The sequence below is a fragment of the Thalassophryne amazonica genome, chromosome 9 (assembly GCF_902500255.1).
Source record: "Thalassophryne amazonica chromosome 9, fThaAma1.1, whole genome shotgun sequence".
In the NCBI taxonomy this organism is placed as follows: Eukaryota; Metazoa; Chordata; class Actinopteri; order Batrachoidiformes; family Batrachoididae; genus Thalassophryne; species Thalassophryne amazonica.
Genome location: NC_047111.1, coordinates 19,095,832 through 19,107,741, shown reverse-complemented (window position 1 = coordinate 19,107,741; position 11,910 = coordinate 19,095,832). Strand labels below are relative to the sequence as shown.

Genomic DNA, 11,910 nt, shown 5'->3' with positions numbered 1-11,910 from the left:
CAAGGATCTGTATACAATTTTTGGAAGCTGAAAATGTCCCGGTTCTTGCATGGCCGGCATACTCGCCGGACATGTCACCCATTGAGCATGTTTGGGATGCTCTGGACCGGCGTATACGACAGCGTGTACCAGTTCCTGCCAATATCCAGCAACTTCGCACAGCCATTGAAGAGGAGTGGACCAACATTCCACAGGCCACAATTGACAACCTGATCAACTCTATGCGAAGGAGATGTGTTGCACTGCATGAGGCAAATGGTGGTCACACCAGATACTGACTGGTATTCCCCCCCCCCCCCCCCCCCCCCCCCCCCCCACTAAAACAAAACTGCACCTTTCAGAGTGGCCTTTTATTGTGGACAGTCTAAGGCACACCTGTGCACTAATCATGGTGTCTAATCAGCATCTTGATATGGCACACCTGTGAGGTGGGATGGATTATCTCAGCAAAGGAGAAGTGCTCACTATCACAGATTTAGACTGGTTTGTGAACAATATTTGAGGGAAATGGTGATATTGTGTATGTGGAAAAAGTTTTAGTTCTTTGAGTTCATCTCATACAAAATGGGAGCAAAACCAAAAGTGTTGCATTTATATTTTTGTTGAGTGTATATAAACTTGTTTCACATTGTCATTATGGGGTATTGTGTGTGGAATTTTGAGGAAAAAAATTATTTCATCCATTTTGGAATTAGGCTGTAATCTAAAAAAAAAGAGGAAGAAGTGAAATGCTGCGAATACTTTCTGGATGCACTGTATGTTTTCATGCCACCTGCCATGCGCAGATTCCCCACATGGTGTCCCTGGCATAAAAGGTCGCCATAGTAACGGCTGCATCATCCACTGTATAGCACAAGTCACCTTCTGCTAATGCAATGCATCATGGGTTATGTGACTCAGTAAAATTTCAGTGCTGTGAGGAGCAAGGGGGAGGGAGGGGGCAGAGAAGTGAAGCGGCAACTGTGTGGGAAAGGGGGGGGGGGGGGTGTCACTGTTTAAATCCAAAATCACAAACACAGGAGGATTATGGGATTAAATTTAAAGCCTTCAAATCCAGTTATTGATTGATAACATTTATCATTTCTGAAAGCTGTTGTATTTCATCCTACTGACTGAAACACTCAGTTTGATAATTATTAACTCTTCTTTTTTTTTTTTATGGACGCACAGGACGGGATCCCAGATGCTCGGGCTGGTCAATACAACAGACAGTAATCCCTGTCAGAGCAAAGAGCAGAGGGAGGAGGTCTGATCACTGTCAATAAATGGGGGGGGGACAGAGACAGATATGTAATGTGGGGCACAGACTCTGTGAAGTGAGGATCTGTATAACAAGAGCTGATGGATAAAGGAGAAACATGCTCAGATGCTTCTCCTTCATCTCTCTCCTGCAAAAGCCTCCATCTCAGCAACAGCTTGCTGCATGCAAGAGAGTGAATGTTCACAATCTCTGCTGCTGCTGCATCCTGCTGCTGCATCTTGCTGCTGCTGCATCCTGCTGCATCTTGCTGCTGTTGCATCCTGCTGCATTTTGCTGCTGTTGCATCCTGCTGCATCTTGCTGCTGCTGCATCCTGCTGCATCTTGCTGCTGTTGCATCCTGCTGCATTTTGCTGCTGTTGCATCCTGCTGCATCTTGCTGCTGCTGCATCCTGCTTCATCTTGCTGCTGTTGCATCCTGCTGCATCTTGCTGCTGCTGCATCCTGCTGCTGCTGCATCCTGCTGCTGCTGCATCTTCATGCACGCTGACTTGTAGGGCAGCAGACATGCGCATACGACGCACACTTCTATCTGTGTTCACTTCACACATACGCTCTCAGATGAGACTGAAAGCAGCCACAAGAAGCTGCTCGCTGAACTTAGACTGAGGTTCAGCCACACAGGATTCTTTTTTTTCTTTCACGTGAACCTTTGATGGGTGCTGCTTCAAGGCTTGAAGCCCCTGAATTTAACCCCCAACCCCTGCTGCCGCCACCACCTCTGCACAACTCAGCATGGCCAAAAGTGAGTGAGCGGCTGAGGGTGGAAGCATAGCACTGGCTCACAGACAGCGCTTTATTTACTGATGAAAGGTTTCAAGCTTAACTGGTAAGAACACTTCTTCTGTGCACTAGAGTTACTAAACTGTGACCTTGTTTCTACCTGATGTGCTTGTAACCTAGAGTCAGGTCCAAGGGTGCATGTATATGTATTTGCCTCGTGGACCTTTGTGTTGTGACATGTAATTAACCCTTTGTGACTAGATACTATGAGATATCAGACTTACCAAAAGTGAGCCATGTGGCCATTACGGGTGTAAGTTGAGTCCTGGATCTATACCTCATCCTGCTGTGGTTGGATTCAGCTAAACTTTGAAGGTTCTGTAGACACTAAAACTCAGCAGAATCTGTGTATATTGCTGATAGCACCTCACTCCCAGCATTAGGTAAGTGTGTTTATGATGCACGTATGCTCTGCTTGTACAAACAGGGATGTACATGAGATGCTAAGAAACTGAATTAAAAACACAACTTTAAAAAAAAATGAAACAAATTTAAGACAGAATACAAAAAAAAAAAAAATACAAAACCAAAATAACACTGCTTTGCTTCTTGCTTGGGTGCACAGGTGGTGAAGGGGGCTGTGGTGTTCCAGGAACACAATCCTTAAATGCTTCACCTCAGGGAGCTCTGGTGGATGACTACCACTCCTGCTCTAGCGCTTTGATGCTTTACATGCTGAACTGTTTCCTCACCAGAAAACCTCTCTCTTCTGACTTTGACATGCAGCAAGTGCGTTCTGTGCCTAACCAGACTGAAACTCACAGGCACCGGCATGACAGGCAAGCGAGGATAAAACCCAAATACCCTAGTGTCTGTGGCTAGAACACCTCTTGGCATCAGCACCATCTGCTGGTGAAACATAGCAAAGTGGTGTTCAGCACACCCCAAATTAATATGTGCTATGTGCTTTGTGTACCTCACAGATAGGGCCCTCTGACTTTGAGATTTAAAAAAATGGTAGGAAGCCCAGTGTCGGTCTGCATTTCCATGTCTATATGACTAAGAAATGCATATGTGTCCCCACATGTATCCTGCTCTATGCATATAAATAAATTAGTATCACCCAAAGTATAATCCAGTCAAGGGTCAGGAAAAAAAAAATGTTTTGGGAAGAAGTTAGACATAGGTTAACCAAAGACACGAAGCCTCAAAAATAAATAATAAAAATCAATGTTTTAATCTGCCTCACTGATACTATTTGAAAGCTATTAAAACATCAGAAGTAAATCAGGTGGTGAAGCTGACAAATGTATGTGAACAAGGACTCAAAATGACTGCATTCCTCTTCTTTCTAATTAAGAAAGCACCCGGTGGGATAGCTGCTCATCATTTCACCTCATTAGCCCACCACAAAATTAGAGCAGCGTTACCCGAGAATATGCACAAATTAAGAAGAACGTCCACTGAGCTACTTGTTGCTATGTGCCAAAAATTCTTCTGGATCTCAGTTCCACAATATATTCTGGATCACCTCCAAAATTGAATCACTTATCTTCCACAACATTATCTATGTGATCATAAAATTTCAAGAAAATCTATCCATTACCCCGTGCTACACTGTAATCAGGCCTGTGTATGTGTCTGTCTGTCTGTCTCTGAACAAGATAACATAAAAGTGGCTAGGTGGATCTTAACCAAACTTGGTGGGAATATTTCTTGGACAGATATCTAAAGATGGTTAAGTCTTGGATGGGTTCAGAAAAACATCAAAGTCAAAGGTCAACAAAAATCTAGTGTGAATAAACATTTTCTGCTCTACCTATACAACCAAAAGGACAAGAGAGGTGATCAAAAGTTTATACTGTTCAGCAAAATATTGTTGATTGCTGAATGAATGAATGAATGAATGAATGAATTCACATGTTCGTTAATTTATGTATCACCAGAAGACAACATACATAAGTCATTTAAAGCACTATACACTGAAAAAAATGCTACTTTGGATCAACTTAAAAAAATTGATGTAATTTGTTACAGCTAATTTTTTTAGTTTCTCACAATGTACGAGGTCTATTAGAAAAGTATCCGACCTTATTATTTTTTTCAAAAACCATATGGATTTGAATCACGTGTGATTACATCAGACATGCTTGAACCCTCGTGGGCATGCGAGAGTTTTTTTCACGCCTGTCGGTTACGTCATTCGCCTGTGGGCAGTCTTTGAGTGAGGAGTCGTCCACCCTCTCGTCGATTTTTTTCATTGTTTAGGAATGGCTCAGAGACTGCTGCTTTGTTTGATCAAAAATTTTTTCAAAACTATAAGGCACAACTGAGTGGACACCATTCGATAAATTCAGCTGGTTTTCGGTAAAAATTTTAACGGCTGATGAGAGATTTTGGTCTGGTAGTGTCGCCGTAAGGACGGCCCACGGTGCCTGACAGCGATCTGCGCTTCGAGGCGGCAGCGTCTCGCCGTTTCAAGTTGAAAACTTCCACATTTCAGGCTCTGTTGACCCAGTAAGTCGTCAGAGAACAGAGAACTTTCAGAAGAAGTTGGCATGAGGAGTTTATTCGGACATTCCATTGTTAACGGACATTTTGTAATGAAAGAACGTGCGGGCAGAGTCGCATGTCGGGCCGGACCCGACCGCGGGGGGTCGCGACAGGAAAAACACCTCCGTTGGAAACCTTAACGGACAAGTTGGAACATGCCCAAGCTGTTAAACAATTTCTCAGTTACTCACTTGTTGAAAGCCATCAAAAGCCGCCTGAATTTTACAAATGGTTTTCAACACGGAGGTGTTTTTCCTGTCGCGGCGCACACAGATTTGCGAATTTGCGCGCACGTCTTTCATTACAAAATGTCCTTAAACAGTGGAATGTCCGCATAAAGTCCTCATGCCGGCCTCTTCTGAATCTTCTCTGTTCTCTCATGACGTCCTGGATCAATAGAGCCTGAAATGTGAAGGTTTTCAGCTTGAACAGGCTGATGACGCCGCCTGAGAGCGCTGCGCGACGTCCCGCACCGTGAAAAGTCCTTAAAGCGACAGAATCACCTCAAAATCTCTCATCAGCCGTTAAAATTTTCACTGAAAACCAGCTTAATTTTTCGAACCATGTCCACTTCGATGTGTCTCACAGGTTTAGAAAAAATTTTGATCAAACAACGCGCCAGTCTCTCAGCAACTTCTCAGACAAAGGAATTCCGACGAGGGGCTGGACGACTCCTCCCACAAGGAGTGCTCACAGGCGAATGACGTCACCGACAGGCGTGGAAAAACTCACGCATGCGCACGAGGATTCAAGCATGTCTGACATAAAAACATATGAATGAAATCCATATAGTTTTTGAAAAAAATAAAAAGGACCGTTACTTTATTGACAGCCCTCGTATATATATATATATATATAAAATATTCCTGGAACCAATATTTTCATCACTGCAATTTTATTTAAATGTGATCATATGTTTGTGAGATATCCTGCTGACAAAAAAAAAAAAAAAAAAACACAGATAAAGAAACAGGGATAAAAACATAACTTCCATGGCAGAGAGAAACACCACCATCAACAACAATAACTTCTGTATGATTGGATTGGTGATCAGGTTTTTATTTTAAAAAATGATTGGCAGAAATACAGTTACAAGTTAAAAAGAAATGTTTAAAGTAAAATTAAATAAATGTCATCGTTTCCACAGCATTTTATTTAATCACTTGTTCACTCACTCATCTTCACCTGTTTACTCCATTCAGGGTCATTTTATTCACTCCATATTTTTTATTCATATATTTTAAACGGGTTTGTAACTTGATCATCACTGTATTTTCACAATCAATGTTTTTTCTTGTTGATCTATAACTATATAAGGAAAAAACAAAAACATAAAGCTAACCGTTTGCTCCAGGATGCCTTATATTTTGACATTTCCATCTTCACCTTCTGCCTCTGCACCTGTTTGAACATCAGAACATTGTCAGTGACGGCACATGCTACTGGCTGCATCTGTAATGAGTCAGTGAAGCACACTGTGATTGGCCACTCAGTGGCTCACATTCCAATTCCCATTGGCTGCTGCTCTCTCAGGCCATATCATCAGGACCCGTCCTGGAGGAGACTGGGAATCTGGGTTACTCGACAGAATGGGACCAACTGCATGTAAAGGGTTCAGCGCTGTGCAATATGAATAATTTCTCTCTCTGTAGGCTCATCTTTTATTTATTTAACAAAAATCATGTAACCTTTAAACAGGACAAGACTTTTTCAGCAGTCAACACACATACAGATTAATTTCATCTCACATATTTAAGATATTTAAACACCACTGTGATCTGGGATCAAGAAATTTTTGTGGCGGGGGGGGGGGGGGGGGGGGGGGTTGATTCATTGTAATTGAGCAATTGGCTGAGTGGATTCCACTCATGGAATGACTGTCACTGATATAAAACAAGAATAAGTACTTTACAAGTAGTAAGTAACTCTTTCCATCTTGACGACTAACATAAAGAGTTCATTCAGTGACATTTAATCTGAATTCTTAAGATTCGTTTTTTCTTAAATCTTTTTTAAAAAAAACTTGATTCATGAATAAACTTTTCCCTGCCAATTATGTGTACACACACACACACACACACACACACACACACATATATATATATATATATATATATATATATATAATACAAATAATGATGGTAAGGAGTCCAACAAAGAGAAATATTGGATGAAGAAAAGTTATATTGGACGAGGGGTAGCCGTGTCCAATATAACTTTTCTTCATCCAATATTTCTCTATGTTGGACGTCTTGCCATCCATCAGTTGTTATGTTCTCCACCCCCCTCCCAAATTAAGCAAACAACAAAGAGTCAATTAAATTAGATCAGTTTATTTTGTTGTGAACAGCATATAATTGATTCAGATGAATGCTTCTAAAACGTCAGTAGCGTGCTTGTCTACCTTCTTAGTGTTTTTGGCATCCTTGGAGTTCAATATTTCCACCAGTTCCTCCTCTGTGAACTCAGCAAACCTCGCTGGCAGACGATTTTCTGGTGTTGTTGACATATTTGTTGCCATTTTTTCACCCAGTGTCTGTCAGCTAGTTCCTGACCTTCATATGCCGCGCTCTGATTGGCTAGCTGTTGGCAGTAAGCTCTAACGCTGTTGGTCAGTGGGAACCGATCCAATATAACTTTTGGTCCTAGCCTTTTTGGATCCCTTTGGATCCAACATAACTTTCTGGCGCCAAGCATGCCAAAATACAGGTAAATGATGGACAGAAAGGCTAATCTGAGATTGGCTATTGCAATCTGAGTGGAGAACATATATATATATATATGAGGTCTATTGAAACCGACAGTTTTATTCTTTAAAAAACTATATGGATTTGAATCACATGTGATTACATCAGCCAAGCTTGAACCCTCGTGCGCATGCGTGAGTTTTTTCATGCCTGTCGGTGACGTCATTCGCCTGTGAGCACACCTTGTGGAAGGAGTGGTCCAGCCCCCTCATCGGATTTTCATTGTCTGAGAAATTGCTGAGAGACTGGCGCTGTGCTTGATCAAAATTTTTTCAAAAACTGTGAGGCACATCCGAGTGGACACCATTCGAGAAATTCAGCTGGTTTTCGGTGTAAATTTTAACGGCTGATGAGAGATTTTGGATTGTTTCTATCGCTGTAAGGACCTCCCACGGAGCGGGACATCGCGCAGCGCTCCGAGGCGACGTCGTCATCCTGTTTCAAGCTGAAAACCTCCAAATTTAAGCCTCTGTTGACCCACGACGTCGTGAGAGAACAGAGAACTTTCAGAAGAGGTCGGAATCTGTTAGGAAAGTGTAATGACACGGACCCACAACAGGGGGCGTAAATGAACGGACAATAGATGAGCCAAAAATACAACACTTTACTGTTGTGAAATGTGCACAACGAAATACAGACAAATGCAGAATTTGGATTACAGTCAAAAGTACAAAGGTGACGTGTGGGCAGGCTCAAGGATAGGAGACGTTCATCCAGAGAAGAGCCGGATCCCACAAGATTTCCACTGCCACCGAACCCGGAGGATACTGGAGCCGCCAAGCCCTGAGTCCCCAGGTGGCCACCGTCTCCGGTTGTCGGATCTGGTACTGCTGGCAGGAAACAAAAACAGAAAACGAGGTGAGCGTGTTTGACACTCAGTAACTCCTCGTACCAGTTCAGTTCATGCAGGTGGAAATTACACCTCCACCTCCGCAAATATGAACACAGTCTTTTACAGAACCTGAACAGTCACTTGTCTTACTGATCGTGAAGGGTGCGATCCATCTCCCTGCCGTCACCGACCAGCTCAACCTCCAGCTGACGCAAGTAACCAGGTACTCCTGTAACAGACAGACAAACAGTTGAAGTGCGATACGGCACAGATATGGCTGAGGATTATTACGTCTAATGGTAGGCAATATCTCGGCAGCGGGGTGGAGATGTCGTCCGGCTCATGTAGGGTGAGTGATGACATGATGATTGGTGACAGCTGTCATAGTTGATGAGTGACAGCTGTCACTCCCGGCTGTTCCCGCGAGGTGGCAGAGCCCTCTTGTGCCCGAAGCCCACACTTCAGGCAGGGCGCCCTCTGGTGGTGGGCCAGCAGTACCTCCTCTTCAGCGGCCCACACAACAGGACCCCCCCCCCCAACGGGTGCCTCCTGGTGCCCGACCAGGCTTGTTGGGGTGTCGGTTCATACCCCTCCCAGTCCACCAAGTACTGGAATCCCCGGCCCTTCCGACGGATGTCCAGGAGCCGGCACACTGTCCAAGCCGGCTCCCCGACGATGATCCGTGCAGGAGGCGGTGCCGATCCGGGAGCACAGAGGGGTGAGGTGTGGTTTGAGTCTGGAAACATGAAACACAGGGTGGATCCGCAGTGAAGCTCCAACTCCCAGCTTCACTGCGGATCCACCCTGTGTTCCACGTCGGCTTCCATGGACGCCCACCAGAAGCGCTGCCGGACCACTGCCACGGTCCTTCGCACCCCTGGGTGACAGGAGAGCTTGGAACCGTGACAGAAGTCCAGGACTGCAGCTCTGGCTTCTGGTGGGACGTAGAGGCAGTTCTTCGGTCCGGGTTCTGTGCCAGGGCCTCCCGGACGGTCTTCTCCACGTCCCAGGTGAGGGTGGCCACGATAGTGGACTCAGGTATGATGGATTCCAGCGGATCCGACAGCTCTGTTTTGACTTTGTCTTCGTGAACCCGGGACAAGGCGTCTGATCTTTGATTCTTGGTCCCAGGGTGGTAGGTGATCCGGAAGTCAAAACGCCTGAAGAACAATGACCAGCGGGCTTGCCTGGGGTTCAGCCGCTTGGCTGTCCTGATATACTCCAGGTTACGATGGTCCGTGAAAACTGTGAATGGTACCGCAGCTCCCTCCAACAGATGTCTCCACTCCTCAAGAGCCTCTTTCACCGCGAGGAGTTCCCGATTGGCCACGTCATAGTTCCGTTCAGCTGGGGTCAACCTGCGTGAAAAATAGGCACATGGGTGGAGAACCTTGTCGGACTCCCCGCTCTGGGACAGCACGGCTCCTATCCCTGAGTCAGAGGCATCCACTTCAACCACAAACTGGCGGCTAGGATCGGGCTGCACCACAACTGGTGCAGTCGAAAACTGATGTTTCAACTCCCTAAACGCGGCCTCGAACCGATCCGACCAGGTGAAGGGGACTTTAGAGGAGGTCAGGGCTGTCAGGGGGCTAACTACCTGACTATAGCCCTTAATGAACCTCCTGTAAAAATTTGCAAAGCCGAGGAACTGTTGCAGTTTCCTATGGCTTGTTGATTGGGGCCAATCTCTCACCGCCGCAACCTTGGCCGGATCAGGGGCGACGGAGTTGGAGGAGATGATAAACCCCAGGAAGGACAAAGAAGTGCGGTGGAACTCGCACTTCTTTGTCCGTCACAAACAGCCGGTTCTCCAACAACTGCTGCAGGATCTGACGTACATGCTGGACATGGGTCTCATGGGAAAAGATGAGTATATCGTCTAGATATACGAAGACGAATCAGTGCAGGAAGTCCCGCAAGACGTCATTTACCAAAGCCTGAAACATTGCGGGGGTGTTGGTGAGGCCGAACGGCATAACCAGGTACTCAAAATGACCTAACGGGGTGTTATATGCCGTCTTCCACTCGTCTCCCTTCCGGATCCGAACCAGGTGATACGCATTCCTAAGATTGAGTTTGGTGAATATTTGGGCTCCATGCAGGGGCGTGAACACTGAACCCAACCGGGGCAGAGGGTATCGGTTGCGAACCGTGATCTTGTTCAGCCCCCTGTAATCAATGCATGGACGGAGTCTGCAGTCTTTCTTGCCCACAAAAAAGAAACCAGCACCCATCGGGGAGGTGGAGTTCCAGATCAGCCCGGCAGCTAACGAGTCCCGGATGTAGGTCTCCATTGATTCGCGTTCAGGACGTGAATCAAATCAATGGCACAATCATACGGCCGGTGAGGGGGAAGAGTGAGTGCCAGATCTTTGCTGAAGATGTCAGCAAGATCGTGGTACTCCTCAGGCACCACTGTCAGATTGGGGGGGACTTTAACCTCCTCGTTAGCAGTCAAACTGGGGGGAACCGAGGATCCTAAACACTCCCGGTGGCAGGTTTTGCTCCACTGAGCCACAACCCCAGACAGCCAATCAATCCGGGGATTGTGTTTTATCATCCATGAGAAGCCCAAAATTACGCGGGAGGTAAAGGGAGTTACATAAAACTCTATCTCCTCCCGATGATTCCCAGACACTGGGAATCACTGGGTGTTATATGCCGTCTTCCACTCGTCTCCCTTCCGGATCCGAACCAGGTGATACGCATTCCTAAGATCGAGTTTGGTGAATATTTGGGCTCCATGCAGGGGCGTGAACACTGAATCCAACAGGGGCAGAGGGTATCGGTTGCGAACCGTGATCTCGTTCAGCCCCTGTAATCAATGCATGGACGGAGTCCGCCGTCTTTCTTGCCCACAAAAAAGACACCAGCACCCATCGGGGAGGTGGAGTTCCGGATCAGCCCAGCAGCTAACGAGTCCCGGATGTAGGTCTCCATTGATTCGCGTTCAGGACGTGAATCAAATCAATGGCACAATCGTACAGCCGGTGAGGGGGAAGAGGGAGTGCCAGATCTTTGCTGAAGATGTCAGCAAGATCGTGGTACTCCTCAGGCACCGCCATCAGATTGGGGGGGACTTTAACCTCCTCATTAGCAGTCAAACCGGGGGGAACCGAGGATCCTAAACACTCCCGGTAGCAGGTTTCGCTCCACTGAGCCACAACCCCAGACGGCCAATCAATCCGGGGATTGTGTTTTATTATCCATGAGAAGCCCAAAATTACGCGGGAGGTAGAGGGAGTTACATAAAACTCTATCTCCTCCCGATGATTCCCAGACACTACCAGTTACTGGTAGTGTCTTGTGTGTGATTAATGGAAGAAGGGTGCCATCTAGTGCCTGTACCTTCAGTGGTGAAGGAAGTGCCACTAGAGGGAGCCCTACCTCCCTTGCCCATCTGCTGTCCAACAGATTCCCTTCTGACCCCGTGTCCACCAGTGCTGGGGCCTGAAGGGTTAGATCCCCACTCAGGATCGTAACTGGGAGCCGCGCAGAAATGTGTGTGTGTCCCACGTGAATTTCTTGACCCACCCTTAGCCCAGTCTCTAAAGGCGAGTGTTGTCGTTTTGGCCATTTGGGGCAGTTTCTCTGTATGTGCTCTTTTGAGCTGCAGAGAAAACACTCTCTGCAGGCCAGCCTCCTCATTCTGTCATCTGATCGCATTTTGGCCCTGCTCGTGTCCCTAGCAACATCAGCAGGGGGAGCTGTTGCCACACGGAGCGCTGAGGCTGTGGAGCATGGGGAGGGTGGAACCTTTTTGGACCCGGAAGGGAGAGGGATGGTGCATGCC

General features: G+C 46.3%; 1 protein-coding gene across 8 annotated transcripts in view; it reads left to right on the top strand.

The window, feature by feature from the left end:
* Positions 1 to 1,683: 1,683 nt before the first annotated feature.
* Positions 1,684 to 11,910, top strand: part of LOC117516856 (protein Aster-B-like) — a 61,716-nt gene continuing 51,489 nt past the window's right edge. For all 8 annotated transcript variants that reach the window (XM_034177739.1, XM_034177737.1, XM_034177734.1 and 5 more), the window contains exons 1-2: positions 1,684 to 2,031; positions 2,064 to 2,088. In XM_034177739.1, coding sequence (XP_034033630.1) covers position 2,031; positions 2,064 to 2,088 — 26 coding nt within the window. In that variant the 5' untranslated portion in view covers positions 1,684 to 2,030. The remainder of the gene's footprint in view (positions 2,032 to 2,063; positions 2,089 to 11,910) is intronic.